The sequence below is a fragment of the Sinocyclocheilus rhinocerous genome, unplaced genomic scaffold (assembly GCF_001515625.1).
Source record: "Sinocyclocheilus rhinocerous isolate Xijiao unplaced genomic scaffold, SAMN03320098_v1.1 scaffold395, whole genome shotgun sequence".
Taxonomy (NCBI): domain Eukaryota; kingdom Metazoa; phylum Chordata; class Actinopteri; order Cypriniformes; family Cyprinidae; genus Sinocyclocheilus; species Sinocyclocheilus rhinocerous.
This window is the reverse complement of record NW_015660890.1, coordinates 2,908,681-2,926,971: the sequence shown is the minus strand read 5'-3', so window position 1 is coordinate 2,926,971 and position 18,291 is coordinate 2,908,681. Positions and strand designations below refer to the sequence as shown.

At 35.4% G+C, this 18,291-nt stretch overlaps 1 protein-coding gene across 2 annotated transcripts; it reads right to left on the bottom strand.

The window, feature by feature from the left end:
- Window positions 1-9,787: 9,787 nt before the first annotated feature.
- On the bottom strand, window positions 9,788-13,818 carry LOC107725934 (fructose-2,6-bisphosphatase TIGAR B-like). 2 transcript variants are annotated; one of them, XM_016535365.1, is made up of 7 exons: window positions 13,725-13,818; window positions 12,903-12,972; window positions 12,521-12,558; window positions 12,315-12,436; window positions 12,162-12,239; window positions 11,870-11,980; window positions 9,788-10,350 (listed from the first exon to the last, which is right to left on the bottom strand). In XM_016535365.1, exons 2-7 carry the CDS (start codon window positions 12,932-12,934, stop codon window positions 9,940-9,942), a joined length of 792 nt encoding a protein of 263 aa, XP_016390851.1. In that variant the 5' UTR covers window positions 12,935-12,972; window positions 13,725-13,818; the 3' UTR covers window positions 9,788-9,939. The 2 variants fall into 2 exon arrangements, with proteins under 2 accessions (XP_016390851.1, XP_016390850.1); XM_016535364.1 differs by lacking the exon at window positions 13,725-13,818 and having other exon boundaries at window positions 12,903-13,092.
- Between the last annotated feature and the right edge of the window lie 4,473 nt (window positions 13,819-18,291).

Sequence of the window (18,291 nt, the reverse complement as noted above, 5' to 3'; positions counted from 1 at the left end):
AAAGCACAAAAAACAGAACTGGGCTGTGAAACAATGAATTCTATTACAAATGGTTGACTGGAGAAATGTTTGTAAATATTAATTGACAAATCACTTCTTATATAAAATTGGCAGCTACAATCAATCAATCAATCAATCAATCTTAAAGGTTATGTAATTAAAATGAATATAAAATAAAATGCATAATAAAAGTAAATATTTTATGTGTGTTTTATTTAATCCTTAAAAAATGTATTACGGTTAAATCAGCACTACTGTTTTCAAAATGAGCAGCAAATTAGCATATTACAATGATTTCTGAAGGATCATGTGACACTGAATACTGGAATTTTCATGATGCTGAAAATGTTTTGATCACAGGAATAAATTGCATTTTTAAATATATTTAAATAGAAAATATTTATTTTAAATTGTAATAATATTTCATTATATAAAATATATATATATATCAATGTAAAGTGCTTTCTGCAGTGGTGAAGTTCCTGTTGTGGCAGGAATTTTGTGTGCCAGGCTGAGCTGCCAGAACAGCACTAAAAGCACAGTGTGTTCATGAGCTGACAAGAACTCAAGAGAGAACATCTGACCCCTGCCGAAAGAGAGCAGAACTCTGCGCACACTATTAGCACAGCTGAAACTCACAGCACAATGACTCAGGTAAAATTTCTGTCCACCTTAAAAACAAAGGTCACTTTACTTTTGCTGATTGAGTTCTGAATCTGGGGATTTAAGCTTCTTGTGCTTTTGTTTCTCTGTTTGAGAACAGCCTGATGCTGTCTGCTTGCTGAAAAGTGCAATTAAATCTCACCTCTCAACACTCTTTATATGAGTCACTGTTTCTCAGCGTGACATCAGGCGTTGAGTACGGATCATCCTCATATGCACTCTGATCTAGTCAGACGATATTCTGTGTTATACATTTATAAAGAATCTACTACAAAAAGCACAACTGCCATCATCTTAACCAGAACTGCTGCTACTCGGTTCACAGATCCTGCCAGAATAACTTTTTGGCACAGAAAAGTATCATTACATCACTTGCTCCTCTGCAGTGAATGGGTGCCGTCAGAATGAGAGTCCAAACAGCTGATAAAAGCATCACAAGTAATCCACACCACTCCATTCTATCAATTAACATCTTCTGGAGTGAACACTGCATGTTTGTCATTAAGGCATCATTAAGGCATTCTTTCTCAAACAGTCAAACTAGTCAGATGTCACTGTAACAACTTATAATTAAGAGATATTCTGTCTTATAAATTGACAAAAAAGCTCAACTGCCGTCATGTGTTCCCAGACCCTGCCAGAGTAACTTGTTTGCACAGAGATGGGCTGCACTAAAGTGACCGCTTTTGGAGGATTCCGGCCTGACGAGCAAAGACGGGAAAGCAGAATGACGTCAGCGGAGGATTTCTGCTGAGTCAGCAAGACACGACCCCAGCGGTCTCCCAGCATTCCCTTGAACTCTACACCAGCACCGGCTCCCTCTGCCCAGCCCTGGAATGAACGGCATTCTGTTTGACATCCTTGCACCACTTTACACATTCTCACTCCCTACAGACGAGAATGGCGTTGCCGACTCTGATGCGGGCGTAAGGTGGGTGTATCTGCTTTCCATTCTGTCATTTCAGCAATGGAGGAAGCAACTGCACCACAGGACAAGTGTTCGGGGCTTTGGTGGGCAGATGAGTGGATCGGGGCACACACACACACACACAAACACAAATGCAGTGACTCATCCACTGTGCCAATATAGGCACTGCAGCAGCAATCATTTACACAATAAATATCTCATTACAGAGACAGTAACTGGAATGCATTCATTAATCATATTTAAAGCCAACAGAGAGGCAACACGATGTTCCTGTAAAGAAACAACTCTCTCTAGAAGAGTTTTCAGTGTGAAGTACACAGTAGTATATTCCCTACAGCCATGAGCAGGTCACAGTGACTCTGGATGGAGAAACAGACTGTGTTATAAAAGCAACAGTTGAATTAGTTCATATTTCTAAAAGTCATTTCTTTGTCTATATTGTGTTTGAAATTAGTTTTAAAGACAAATATAGGTTTTCTTTTGGGGCTACTAAAATGTCAATGACAGAATTTGTCTGCAGTCTCATTCATAAGTCCTGAGAGAAGATTCTCTTTACAAAGTCAAAGTGAAGAGGGTCATTGCTATTATAAAGTACATTTAATGTCTAATTAATCAAATATTTACATAAAACCTATGACATTAAATGTATGCTAACTTATTGATTTAAAACTTTTACTCCTATGTTCACTTAACTGTGCTATTATCAAAGAAAACTCTTATATGAATATTTATTTTAAAATATTAATATAACCATTTCTTTAATAATATCACAATTACTTGAATATAGGAGTGCATTTTTTATTAAATAATTAATCACATCCTCCTCCAGGAAACAATGTTTTTTTAGTGGAAAAACAAAAGCACAAACATCAAACATTAGCAATGGATTTTCTGATTTCTGAGATGGTTTTAGTTGGTTTGTTTCACTCTAAAGCAGAAGTGCCCAAACATTTTAATACAAATGCCCCAAAATGAAACTTGCTAGAGGACAGTGGGCCAAAAGTCCAACTATGCTATATTAAAATGCATTAATAATAATAATAATTAATTACATTTATATAGCGCTTTTCTAGGCACTCAAAGCGCTTTACATTGTCAGGGGGTATCTCCTCATCCACCACCAGTTGGATTTATAATAATCCAACCATTAAGATTAATAATAATAACCACCACCATTAAGATTAATAATAATAATAAAGTTCAACTATGTCATATTAAAATGCATTAAATGTAAAGAAAAATTAACATAAAAATAAAATTAAATAAAAAATAATTCTAAAAGTATATATATATAAATAAAAATATAATTTATTTCATCATTTTAAATTATTATTTAATCAAAATTAAATGTATTATTTTCAATATTTAAAAAAAAAAAAAAAAAGATAGGGCCAGTTTTGTCCCTCGGGTCCTGTTTTGAGTATCTCTGCTCTAAAATACTCTATCAAGTTCACCTGAACTTGACAAGAGTATATGTATAAAGATGTGGCGTACCCTTGAATAGAAATATTTCCTTACAGCATAACGGGAATGATTTAGGTACCTTTCATCGCTGCTGTCGCCCTCTGCTGGTGTGAAGGTGAAGAGCATCTGTCCTGTGGAACCGCTATTAATTTACTGCATTGCAGCACTGGGACGATGTCACTCATTTTGGTATGGCGTCTGCACAGATCACTCCAGGAAGAAAGACTGAAAAAAATTGTCCTAGTAGTTCTAGACAAATATTTTATATAACATTAGAAAATTATTAAACTTTCTGAGTTGTTTGAAAAATCAATATTTCATTAATAAGTTAAAAAAATAGTTCTAAAGGCAATCATGTGCTTTCAAGTCTACTAAAAGAGAATATTTCCATCTTATTTCTTTTTTGTTTCCCTGCCAAGCAAAAATGAGTCAGGAAATGCAAAGCACAGGAAATGTAGATAATTAAATTTAATTAATTAAATAAAGGTAGAATGGAAGCTTAAACATTCCATAAATAAAATTAGATTATTGGCTCCAATCTGCAGTGCAGGGTTCAGTGTGTGAATCTGACACTGCAATTACTATTACAGATCTCCTGATACTGTCCTTTTAGTTCATACAGAACAATATTATCTTCATTATAATTTTTTCAATTCAAATATATTATTTGTTGTGGGCAATTCAGATCAAATTCCACCTTAAGAACTGCAAGGGAGCCAACTCAAAACTTTGACAGCCAATGATCATCATCATTTCATCTGTATTTATGTTAAGATTTGATAATAGCTTACTGAATGAAACAAGGGACTTCTCAGTTTAAAGCTAATGAAAAGCGACTCAATAAGAAACAAAGGACTCAATAAGATCAAGTAAAGAAAATTTAAGGAACACACTGAGTTTGTTTGCAACACTTTAAAGTTGAAAAATACAAAATTCAACTGATCTCCATTACTTTTTACTTCTTTCATTACTTTTTAATTCATACAAAAAAAACAAAAAGCTAAGGCTTGAATAGCTCTGCTCCCAATATAGAAATAACGTTACCTGATCATAAATAAATGATAGCAATAATTAAATGAATGAATGAATGAAAGAATGAAAAAAGGTCTTTCTCTGTATTTTTTTCCAGTGCAAATTTCTAAAGCTTTACTTTTAGATTTACATTTACTTAAGAGGAAAAACACCAAAAGATATGTTTTGTTTTCTGTGAAATTAATCAAAATGAAGTGAGATTAAGATTAAAAAAGAATAAAATATCTGCCTATTGGCTCAGAAAAATCAATTTCATTCAAAGGGAAAAGAAGTTTCATATCATGCTGACAGATAATTTTCTTGTTTTATACATAAACTCGCTTAATTTTGTCCAACTTCTCAGAAAACAAGACTTAATTTGTTCATTTTGCACCTCAAGTAAATGTATCGTGATTTAAGAAACTTGTATTAGGAGACAAAACATAAATACTGAGGTAGATATTAATTTTTAGCAATGCATGCAACATGTAATGCCATGCCAGGATTTTAAGATTTTCCGCTCTGATTTAAAACCTTTTTAAGGTTTTAATCTGTGGAAGGGTGAATTGAGACTTCTTAAGAAACCTGTATAATAACCATACAAGATTTTTTTTTAAATTTGCATTCAAAATCCACTTGTTTAAAATGTTTCACATCCTCTCGCTCCTGCACACACGCATAAATCCACAGCCCATCAGGGCAATTAGCAGACTGGCTGCCCGGCAGTGCGTGTTCCGCATAAAAAGCTCTTCAAAAGCGACCGTTTAGAGACATCGAGGGAAAATAAACTCCGGAACACAATGCACCACTAGCTTTCTCTACCCACAATGCCTCCACCAAGGTCTGTGGCACAATCCAGTGTGGTCACACTGCGGTTTGGTTCTGGGGAAAACTGACCTCGAGCCATTCCTGGGTTACAGGAGCACCGGAGCGTTCCACAGCCCTCAAAAAGCGGATATCCAAAAAGCCCGGTCCAGCCCTTGGGGCCTTTTATAGAGAGCACAGGAAGTACAATCAGTACCCACAAATTAAACACCTCTAATTATGAGCTGGAAATGTAGAGTTGAAGAGATCAGCATTAGCATGCGCTCTCCGAAAGTCGCTCTATAAATACACCTCTTCACCACCACCACATACTCCATCACTGACAGGATGTTACCTTACTTCCTTATTTTGATATTTCAAGATAAACACCGCTCACACAGTGCTGGAAATAAAACTCTTTTTTCCATCATTAGCAACATTGTGAATATGGATTCTGATATAATTAGCAGTAGCACAATGTGGTTTCTTTACGCTTCATTAGTGTTTTGCTGTGATTAATGAAGGTGCGAAGCGTATTGACTGCTCATCTCACAGGGCCCATGAGAGCGCTGCTGTGTCATCAAACTACAGCCCCCTGAGACTCGACTATCAGTATGGACTATACAGCATTAATAGCAGACATTATGAACTAGAAACTCTGCTTTCAGAGGTGGTAATGGGGGAGTTTTACCCACAATGCAATTATAACTTCCTCTTCAGGCAAAAGCCCATATTTGTAGAAGCTCTCCATCAGTTTCCTCAGATGTGGAGTGAAACACTTCCAGTGATAAATGAATTTAGAATTTTGGTGTTTAAACCGCAAGGTGAGTCAGTTCTGTTAGGTAATACAACGGTAAAAAAATATTGTTTTATTTTTGGATTTACTGTACAAATACCTAAGCATTCTCAAATTAAGACACATTTACTGGAGAAGAAAAATGGCTGAGACATTAAGTCTTGTTTTCTGAAAAATAATCAGAATTAAGTTAACGATTCACTTTACTCAAAGAAGTTAACTTAATTTTTGGTATTTTTAAGAAAAAAAAAAGACTTGTTAAAGTCATTTTACTTCTCAAATGTATAAAAATGAAGTGAGTTTATGATTAAAACAAGAAAAATTTGAAAACAATCTTGTTCATTTTTCTTTCCGCACTGACAGATATTTTCTCTTGTTTTAATCATAATTTACATAAACATAATTGTTGACTTTTTTTTTCCAGAAAACAAGACTCAATATCTTAAGTCATTTTACATTTTAAATTGATCAAAATTAAGTGAGTTTATGATTAAAACAAGAATTTTTTTTGAAAATAATCTGTTTTCATTTTCTTACTCCACTGACAGATATGTTTTCTTGTCTTAGTCATAATTTAACTTAAGTTTGGTACTTTTTTTCAGAAAACAAGACTTACTAAATGATTTTTCTTCTCAAATTGATCAAAATTATTTGATTTAATGATTAAAGCGAGAATAATAGAGAGAATGTTTGTTTTTCTTACCCCATTGACAGATACTTTTCTTGTTTTAATCATTAACTCAATTCATTTTTTGCACATTTTTCAGGAAACAAGACTCGTATCAAGTCATTTTGATACCCAAATAAATGTACATACCTTTTTATAATCTGAAGAATCTTCTTTCGCCACAAAGAACCTTTTGTGAAACAGAAAGGTTCTTCAGAAGTTAAAGGTTCTTTATGGAACCATTTAGACAAAAAGGTTCTTCTATGGCATCGTGAAGCACCTTTATTTTTAAGAGTGTATCTTTAGGCTATTTTATTTACTTTAATCAAGATTTTTTTTTAGATATTTGTAATGCAAAATGAGAAAAATACTTAGTAAGAAAATCATTTTTGCAGTGTACTTAATGAAATAATATTTTAAAATATACTGATGTCATATAAAAAGCATAACAAATAACAAAATCAAGTTTTTTTTTCTGGAATAAACTATTAAAATAACGTAAACTTTAGGGTTACCCAGCTGAAAAAAAGGTCTAATCTGGCCTCTTAGCTGGTTCTCACTGGTCTGGTTTGATGGTTATATGTGGGGCATCAGACTGACCAGCTGAACACCAACTTGGAAAAAACAGACCGGCAAACCAACTGGTCATGACAGGAGGGTTAAGTGGGACAGCAGCAGAACAAAACATCGAGCATGTGACTTTGTTTGGGTGTCTAAACGGCATGGAAACTAAATAAAACTGCTGGTTTTATTTAGCGCTGGCGTTTTCCTGTCTATAGAAACAACAGCCGTTTTGCACCAGTGTCACGGGTCTGCATAAACAAACTGCACAATAACACACCTGAAGCTGCTTTGATGGGTCACAGTGACTCTTGGCAGCATGAACACCTTTGGCATGTGTGTGTGTGTGTGTGTGAAAGAAAATGTATTTGTACTGTGTGATTTGTCTGAGCAGATATTTTAGGAGCGTCTGTAGGAGTTGAAGAATGTGTGGCCACAGACTAGTCTATCGTCTGCTTGGATTGCAGGCCGTCAGTTCATTCGAGCCGTCCAGGTCCCCAGCGTGACCAACTCAACCAAACTGCCGCCCACTTACCGGCAGGAAAATGACAAGCCTTAGAAGAGCACTGAGCTTCCTTCGCCGGTCGGCACGGAGAAAATGAGGGACCAAAGATGGTGATAGTTTCCTGTTGGAGTGGGCGGCAGCGGAGACGTGTCCCGTTCTTCTCTCCATCAGCAGGTTGGCCCCTCTCTCCTCCAGAGGTCAGGAGCACAGCGCCATCTACTGGACGAGACCACGGTCCAATTAGACAAAACGACAGAACCCGATGGAAAACTCAACACAAACACAATCTCAGAAGGGCCTCATTTTCTTCCTGTTGTGTTCAAAACCTACTTCTGTGTTGGGATTGTTACACTAGTCAACATTTGAAGTCGATCAAAACCTTTCATCAAAGTTGTCCTAAAACCAAAATACCTTTTCTTCTTTTAGGACAACTATGAAAATAACTATAGCTATAAGTAGAAATAGCATCTAACATGTACCTAGTGTAAGTAGTATTTACTGCTATTTGTATTTCCTCTGCCTTTTTAATGTCTTTTTCAAAATTCAAAATGGTTTCTCGCACTTCTTTTCAATGCTGCATCAGTCTAGTAATTGAGAATCAAAAAACTAAAAACCAAAACAACCATTGACAGATTTTTTTTTTGACTGTGAAACTCAAATAGACGAAGAAACCGTGAATTTTCCTTGGATGATTTAGACGATGAATCCCGATTTCAAGCAAACTTTAGTCTTAAATCTTTATGTTCTCGTGTATTTCATATTTTGGTTACACTTTATATTAAGGTGTCCTTGTTACAGTGGAATTATACATTTAAGTACTGAGTAATATTGATTAACTACATGTACTTATATAGTTAGGGTTAGGATTTGGTTTAGAGTTACTTGCATGTAATTATGCATAATTTATTGTTATTATAATAGTAATGTTTAACAAGGACACCTTAAAATAAAGTTTTACCCATATTTTAGGGTTTGACAAGCTACAAAAGAGGTTTTCTGATTTCTACTCTTTAGTGTTTTTCAGAGCGTTGATTTCTGGCAAATTGCATGGAAGCCAATGAGAGTCAATGGGGGAGTCTGTATGACCCCCAACACAAACGTTTCCAAAGCACATCTATGTGCTGAAACTTTCCGTGCACATTCTAATGATAAATATTCACCAAATTTCAAGAAGAAATAGTTTAACCAGTAGTTCGAGAAGTTTGAAAATTGAGTGTGGGTCAAACTGACCCCAACATGATGGGAAGGTTAAAGTACATCTGAGATTTTATCCAATTGTTAATCACAGAAACAGGTTGCATCTCACATTTAACACAGACTTAACCCGAAGATAAAACCCAATACAAAAAACAATTACCAAAATATGAAACTGTAAATGATAAATACATATTTATCATTGAAATTGAGCAATTTCACCTTTCATCACACATCAGAATCTGCTTACAAATGCAAATAAATATCAAAACGTTCTTGGCTTAATGTTTCTCTGAATGTCTTTATTACATACACATGAACATGTATGTACAGTATGCATGAATACTTCAGTGTTTTAGTGGCCAAAACCACGGTAGTGTAAGTATAAAGTGCTTAAATAAAAGACATCTTGCGATTAAGTCAGCTGACAGGATGAATAAAAGGGATCAACATCACTGCAGTTAAATACTGTTAAGCAATTTTCATTATCTTGAGTCATTGTCCTTCTCAAATTGACCAACATTAAGCGAGTTTATGATTAAAACAAGAAAAAAAAAGAGAAAAATTATCTTATTTTCCTTACTCCACTGACAAAGTTTTAATCATAATCTCATTTAATCAATTTTACAGAAAAACAAGACTTAATATCTTAAATCATTTTGCTTCTCAAATGGACCAACATTATGTGAGTTTATGATTAAAACAAGTAAAAATATAGAGAAAAACAAACTGAAAATGTGTCAATCTGTCAAATTTTTTTCTTACCAACTGACAGATATTTTTTCTCACTTAATTTTGATCCATTTGAGTATCAAAAGACAAGAAAACAAGACTTCATATCTTGGTTCATTTTCCTTATTAAGTGAATGCATCTTGATTTAAGAATTTTTTTAAAAAGGGAAATGAGACAAAAAAATACTATATAAGAATTTTTTTTTTTGCACTGTACTTAAAAGGATATTTCATCCAAAAATGAAAAATCAGACATCATTTACTCATCCTCAAGTTGTTCCAAACCTGTGTGAGTTTCTTTCTGGTAGCCATTGACTTCCACAGTATTTTTTTCCATAATATGGAAGTCAATGGCTACCATTTAATTTCTTCAAAATAACTTCTTTTATGCTCAACAGAAAAAAAACTCATACAAGTTTGTAACAACATGAGGGTTAGTAAACCATTTTTTGAGTGAACTATCCCTTTAATGCAGTCATATGTCTTTCAAAAACATAACAGTTCAATCATTTACACAATAAAATCAACCACACAGACTTGCATGTGCTTCAGTTGTTGAGATTGTAAGGAGCAATAAATACAAACACTGGCCATTTCAGATAAACCAACCAGTCTCAGATACACCTCATAACACTGTCATCCAGGTGGTCTTTCCGGTTGATGAAGACACACTGGATGTGGGAGGCCCGCGGGCCGCTCTCCTCTCTGCGGAGGGTGATGATGAACCTGCTGATGCCAGTGTTTGGGCACGGGGAGAACACCTGGCTCATCTTCAGGCCTGCGGGCAAACGGCACTGCAGGTCCTCCACTAGGTGGCGCACAGACACACGGATAAACGCCCCATGACTGACGATCAGAGCGTGGACAGGTACGCTCTGGACTCCATCGTTAGCTAGCCCAGCAATCACAGGCTGTTCTGGTTCTGATGGTCCAGAGGTGGACGCAGAACGCTGGTCGCCTGAGCCGTGCACCTCTAACATGCGCTGATACAAGGATCTGAGGAACTTCTTAAAGCGCGTCTTTACCTGGATTAACAGAAACAGTTTCTTCTGTGTGAGCATTCATGTGATCAGCCAATGGCGACTGCAGTCTTGGAAAAATACTGTAAAAATGACTAAATATAAAGCTTGGATTTTTTACGTTTTTGAAAGACTACACAACTGCATTTATTTGATCAAAAAACAGAAGAAACAGCAATATTGTGAAATATCACTACAATTTAAAATAACTTTTTCTATCTAATTTATTCTTGTGATGCAAAGCTGAATTTTCAGCATCATTACTCCAGGCTTCAGTGTCACATGATCCTTCAGAAGTCATTCTAATATGCTGATTTGCTGCTCAAGAAATGTTTGTTATTATTATCAATGCTGAAAACAGTTTTGCTGCTTAATTTTAATTTTTTTTTGTAGAAAAAAAAATCAAAAGTTTGGGATAAGTAATATTAAATTAAAAAAAATACATTTATGATTTTATTCAACAAGAATGCACTAAATTAGTCAAAAGTTGAAATTGAAATTAAAGTCAAAAGTGAAATTAAAAACAGGTTTTCTATTTTAAATAAATGATTTTATTTTGAACTTTCTGTTCATTAAAGAATTCTAAAAAATAAATATTAAGCAGCAAACCAACATTGTTAATAATAGGAATCATTGCTAATAATTGACTACCAATAATAACTGAGCAGCAAATCAGCATATTAGAATGATTTCTGAAGGATCATGTGACACTGAAGACTGGAGAAATGATGCAGAAAATTCTGCTTTGCATCACAGGAATAAATTACATTCCAAATAATATTAAAAAAAAAGTTATTTCAAATTGTAAAAATATTTCGAAATATTACTGTTTTAATGTAATTTTTAATTAAAGGGGTCATATGATGCTGCTAAAAATAACATTATTTTGTGTATTTGGTGTAATGAATCATCAGTGGCAAATCCTTTAAATGAAAACGTACTTACAGACTGCGAGTCAGAACTGCCGGCATTTTAGCCTAATGTTACTCTCCCAGGATCAGTAAACAGTCCTCCATAAAATGTGCTGCACACATCTGGATATTTGGGTTAAACTATTCTGGAACAGTGTTGTGAACAGTGTTGGGGGTAGTAACTCATTACAAGTAATGCGAGTTACGTAATGTAGGTATGTGGGGGCGTGTTCGAACGAGCCGTTTTAGGTAGGTGTGGCTGACTCTTAACTTTAATAAAGAATATCTCTTTGGATTTGAGACTTTAGTCTTTGCAACTTTACAGATCTTCTTTATGCACCAAGAGCTTGTAACACTCCAAAGAGAAAGGAAAAATTGAAATCGCATCATATGACCCCTTTAAATAACTGCAGCCTTGGTGAGCAAAAGAGACTTCTCTCAAAACATTAAAATATCTTAATTATTCCAAACTTATTTGAAATTAAAGTACTTTCACAACATCCAGCAGCACCAGTTTCAGTGTAAAAGCTACTTCAATTTCCATCTGGATTTAAGTGGCACCCTATTTTGCAACATTCAAGACTTCTTTTCTTGTGCGAATCCTCAATTTCTACCTGTTCCAGCGTCTCTCCGCCGGGCGGTGTATAATCTCGGCAGGCCTGACCCGCTGCGTTCGCCATGTTCTTAAGATGTTCCTTTGGTCTTCCCTCTGCCACCCCAAAACCCTGTCCAATAAATCACGTGTGTGCATATAAACCAACACAACTGCAGTTCTTATAGTCAATGCCAAATATATTTATTCATTACATAATTACTTATATTCCTCTAACCATACAATTTTATCCATTCTTTTATATTTAATGCACAGTCCAAATAGCTGTAGACGGACTGCTTGGGGAAACTCACCCTCTCTCTGAGTAAAGGATCCGATATCATCTCAGTCGCAGAAGAATGAAGGTTGTTTCCTAAAATGATTTCAGCTGTCTTGAGAAGGAGAAGTTATATTTTATTTGAGGGGTGGTTCACTCAGAAAATCGAACACAGTTGAGTCACACACACCTGGACGGCTCTTTGCAGGTTACTGACGAAGACATTGGTGAAATGCAGATCTCTGAGGTACTGTCCGGCCGCCGCTGCCTGCTGATGTCCCGTGTCTGACAGCAGTGTGTCGATGCCCTGACCTTCACAATGGAGAAAAAAACTTTCATCCACACACTGAAAAGGTCAACAGCACACAATAGAGGTCAGCTTATACATACACTGACCTTGAAGCAGTTTATCTCTGTTGTATTGTGTTTCCCCACTATGAAACAGAGCACATAATAACATATAATAAATAAATGACTTAAGAAGGGACAGTTCACATGCTGTGACATCTATATATTCATTTAGAGGTCACTGTGTTAAAATACAGACAAAACATGTCAGATTTCACAGAGTTAAGTAGCCTATATACAATATAGAGCAATTCCTGTAACCATTTGGTGATGTGTTTATGAGCAGACTTGAACACACATGCAAATAATGTGCATGTCCTCTCTGTCCCCACAGCATCATCAAATAACATTTCAGCTATAAACGAATCATTACCCTTTTTATGCATGTAAAACGAAAACAAACAGACAGAATACACACGTGCACACTTACTGCCGAACGATCGTCAGTGCAAATGAAAGCATAATACAGATTTGTAAGAATGGATGAAATGTATGACCGGTGTTGTGCCGAATTCCGACTCCCTGCCGGGATCTGACTCCCCTCGCGTGCGCGCGCATGACGTCATACGATGCCGACAGTTGCGAAAACAGACAGGCGTAAGTACTAAATTAAAATTTGTGTATTGGAGGGGGTATGATTTTGGCAGCACTGCCGAATTCATACCCCCCCAATGGTATCCAGTTTGCTGGGTCAGAGAACCATAAAACTCATTCTGGTGACACATCTGGTCCTGTAGAATACCTGCAAAAAAGCACAAGTGTTTAGATTCAATAATAAGCATTTAATATAGGGGGGTATGATTTTGGCAGCACTGCAGAATTCATATGGCATTCTATTGATATGCTCGATGCATAAGCACAAGGTCTTCACAGCTTTTCAGTGTTATCAGCATAAGGGCAGAGTAATTTAGACAGATTTAACAAAACATTTGAAATTGTTCTGCTCCCTAACAAACACATTCTGTTTCATGATAAGGAATATTGCAATAGAGAAAATGAGCACTTGTAGTAAAAACACAAACAATAAAAGCACAGCTAAACAGTCCAAGTTGTAAATCATACCAGTCTAGTTAAATACATGATCAAAGACAAATACACAGTTAAATACACGATCAAACTGTCCAATACACAAATTTTAATTTAGTACTTACGCCTGTCTGTTTTCGCAACTGTCGGCATCGTATGACGTCATGCGCGCGCACGCGAGGGGAGTCAGATCCCGGCAGGGAGTCGGAATTCGGCACAACACCGGCGGCTCTTCCTGGTTCATGAGTCAACAACGTGTTGCGGATAAATGACGTCACTCAAGGGAATGGAAGTCTGTCGCCCCCCGGTGGTGAAGTGCACCACTGCATGTGTAGTGCTTACAAAGTCAAAATCCTGTGACTTGAGCTGCAAATGTTGCTTTTTCCTGTGTTCTTGCTCTTGTACCTCTCTAATCAGTTTTGTAAATTGGTTTGTTTTGTATTTCCCTGACACTAAAACTAACGTGTCTAACGTTTTCTTCCTGCATTGACAGCATTAAAATCCATGTGGGTCATTCTGAAGAGGCGCTGAGAAAAGTCAAACGTTTTACGCCGTATATAACCGAAGACTTTAGAATTCCCTTAGCCTTAAAGGGACTTTGATGTAACTAAACAAATACAATTACTGAGAAATTCACATTTTTAATTCTATTGTGTAATTGACAAAGTCCGCCACACGAGGGCGGAAGTATACCACGTTCTGTTATAATATAGCATCACGTCTTATATAATTTTGTGTGAATTCTTAGTATTGCAGTCAACGAAGGGTTATTATAGTTAACTAAACAAAAACCTTAAATCATCATTTTTTAGTTGAAATAAAATAAATGTTAACTAAATTAACGTTTACTTATTTTATTTTAGCGGATGCCAAGGAAACATATCTCATTTCATTTAATTTAATTTGACGTAAGCTACTAAAATAACTTATTAATAATAATAAAATTAATAATACAAATTATAATAGTACCATAATGATAGTAAATAACAGTGACTCAACATAAATGTAAAACAATTAACACGCTTGTTATTACTTATTAATAAATAATAAGTAATGTTTCTCCAGACTCTAAATTTCACTAAAATGCAAAGAGAATCTTTTAAAACAATTCTCATTTTCATTTATTTTAATGATCGAAAATAACCTAACTAAAACTAAAAATTTTAATGAAATGAATAAAAACCATATAGACAAATAAAAAAAAAATAATAATAAAACATGAAAATTACTAAAATATACTAAATGCAAAAATAGCACAGTCTCAACATATTTAAACAAACAAACAAATAAACAGAAAACTTTTCTCACTTTCATTTAGTTTAATTTGCTGTTCTAAAATAAATAAACTAAATTAATTTTAGTTTAAATTAATAAAGACCATATAGACAAAAAACTAATAAAAATTACTAAATTACTAAAAATGTAATTAAAATTGTAAATAAAAATTCAAAACATAAAAATAAAAATTAATTCGAGCTTTTAATAAAAAAATTGTAATATAATCTCAATTGTAAAAAACAAAACAACAACAAACATATCTCTCCAGATTCCAAAATCAAAATAGGTTTTAGAATTTTACTAAAAAGCAGAGAGAATCTTCTTTCGAGAAACAAGCCTCATGGGAAACAGACAGTTGCAGTCTCACCGCACACTGTCCTTCACCTCACTTTGATATCTGATGATGGTTGCTGATACGACCCACCGCCTAGAGCAGGACGGCCTATCATCTGTTTAGCATGCACAGGCCTGCTGATATAGGACTAATCCATTAACCCAGTATTCAAGCACTGAGGTCTGGAACTCTGGAACCAATGATTATTTTAGTCTTTCTAGCAAAACGTTGTTGCATAATCTTGTCAGTGCAGGTAAACGAAACATCTGGATCTCATCTGTAGTGTGTTACAGCACAGTCAGGAGGGCGTGTGTGTGCAATGACATCATATGCGTCTTAGTTCTTGCCTCCGTAATTGTCCCGTTTCCTCCAGCGGCACGGAACACACAAGTGGAGCCAGACACATGCTCACAGGGATTTTCCAGAAAGACGAGGGGCCCTGTTTTAGGGACGCTGAGGGGCAGAAACCACTGTAAATGTCACAAATGAATGAAGGGCCTCAACCCAAAACGCAATCTGATCCAGAGCGCCCCTGGGCAGCGCCGTTTGATCTGCTTCACATTCCACCTCCGAGAGCCAAGGCAACAGACGTTACAGCATCCCCATGTTATGACTTTATCAAAACTATCTTCACATGTAAATTGTTAAGAGCTGCTTGGGTTTGTTTCTTCCCAACATCATCATCCGATTGATCGGCAGCCAAGCGCTAATTTCACAATCAGAAGCCGATGCTTTTAAAACGGGCCTTTTTGAGTTAACATACACACCCTTAAGATCTTTGGCATGAAATCTGTATGTTTTTCCCCCCTAGAAATCTTCTGCAGAGTGATTTGCATGAACCCAGCTAACAGTGAACTTTCTCACAACTTTCACTAACGGTTTTTAAAAGTTATATAAGTGTAAGGAGAAAACGGTAATGTGCTAAACGAAAACATGTTAGTAATGTGCTAGGCTATATATTGCTAGAAACATGCTATCAGTGTGCAAAATCATGTTAGAAACATGTTAAAATATGCTAGCAATGTGATAAATCATGCAAGCATCATGCTAGGAACAAATCATGTTATCACCATGTTAAAACATGCAAGCAATGTGCTAAATCATACGAGAAACATGCTAGCAACATACTAAATCATGCTATCAACATGTTAAAACATGCTAGCAATGTGCTAAATGATGCTTGCAACATGCTAGCACAATACTAAATCATGCTAGCAACATGTTAGCACCATACTAAATCATGCTAGCAACATGTTAAAACATATTAACGCAAAATCATTTTAGAAACATGCTAGCAGTGTGCTAAATCATGTTAGAAACATGCTATCAGTACGCTAAATCATGCTAGCAACATGCTAGGAAAAAAATAATTCTAGCAACACATTAAAACATGCAAGCAATGTGCTAAATCTGGCTAGAAACATGTTACTAAATCATGTTATCAACATGTTAAAACATGCTAGCAATGTGTTAAATGATGTTAGCAACATGTTGGCACTGTACTAAATCATGCTAGCAGCATGCTGAATCATGTTAGCAACATAATAAATGTTCAGTCATGCTAGCAAACATATAATGTCAGCTCCATGTTAAAACATGCAAGAAATGTGCAAAATCATGCTAGAAACATGCTATCTTAAATCATGCTATCAACATGTTAAAACATGCTAGAAATGTCCTTAATGATTCTAGCAACATGTTAGCGCCATACTAAATCATGCTAGCAGCATACTAATTCATGTCAGCATGCTAAAACATGCAAGAAATGTGCTAAATCATGCTAGAAACATGCTATCTTAAATCATGCTATCAACATGTTAAAACATGCTAGAAATGTCCTTAATGATTCTAGCAACATGTTAGCGCCATACTAAATCATGCTAGCAGCATACTAATTCATGTCAGCATGCTAAAACATGCAAGAAATGTGCTAAATCATGCTAGAAACATGCTAGCAGACTGTTAAATCATGCTAGCAACATGTTAAAACATGCTACCAATGTGTTAAATAATGTTCTTATTAATGTTGAGAGAACACGTTCTTGGAATGTTTTCAGAAAATGTCCTTATGGTGCTATTTGTATTTGATTAATGTTTTAAGAAATGTTTTTGTAACCTTTAAATAATGTTCTAATCATGACTAGAAAACTGAACACTTTAACATTCTTAGAATAGGCTATTAAAAATAAACATTCAAATAGTCTTATATGTTGGGTGAAAATAAAGTTAGTAGAATGTTGTAAGAAATGTTTTTGTAACTTTTAAATAATGTTATAAACGAATAAGACAAGAAATCTGAATATTTCAGCATTTGAGAAACATTTCAACACGAAGCAATATTTCCACAATGTTTTTATAATTTGTGACCTGGGATGGATCTCTGCAGTCTAAACTACATTTAGATCATCGTTTGCCTTTGTAGAGTTTTCACTGCGTAACTGAAAGGCATCTGTGTGCTTTTTTCTCAAGATTAGTCTTGCATGCCAACACTGTGATGAAGTTCTAACTATTGTTTCCATGATTTGCTCCAAAAAAGATGTGTGTAACTCTGACAGAGCTGCTAATGTTTCACATTGATTTGACTGCAGCACTGTATTTATTATACAACATTTGCCAGTGTCTCTATCTGCATCTGTGGGTTTGTTTAGCAGATACTGTGATTCTGTAATTCAGCGTACCATGGGAAAAAGCAGAATAAGCTTTGCAAATGTGCTCCTAATTACTAAACATTGCCGTTGACAACTCTAACTTGCCCTTTAATCATGTCCCAGAATTCCATGCAGGGCTGTGAAACTGATGATGTGATTGCAGTGCCATTGTGGAATATGCAGTCAAAATTAGATTCTAATCTAAATGAACATACCATTAACCCTTATCATCCAAAAAGTTGTCTGATTAGCAAATTCTGAATGGGACTGAATATGCTGATGTGTCTGAAATATAATGCAAACATGCATATTGTGTTGTTTACCCAAATATCTGCCACAGGGTTGTCAGCTAAATGATGCGCATGTGTTTATACATTAAACTCAATCTTGACCTCATTCACACAGTGCTATTTTAAAAATATCCTGATTCATTGCTTCTCTCACTTGATTGATATCTCTAATGAGGCTTGCCAATATTTAAACGATTTCCAATGATTTTGAATTGGAGTGCTAGAAAATCCTATCCAAGCACT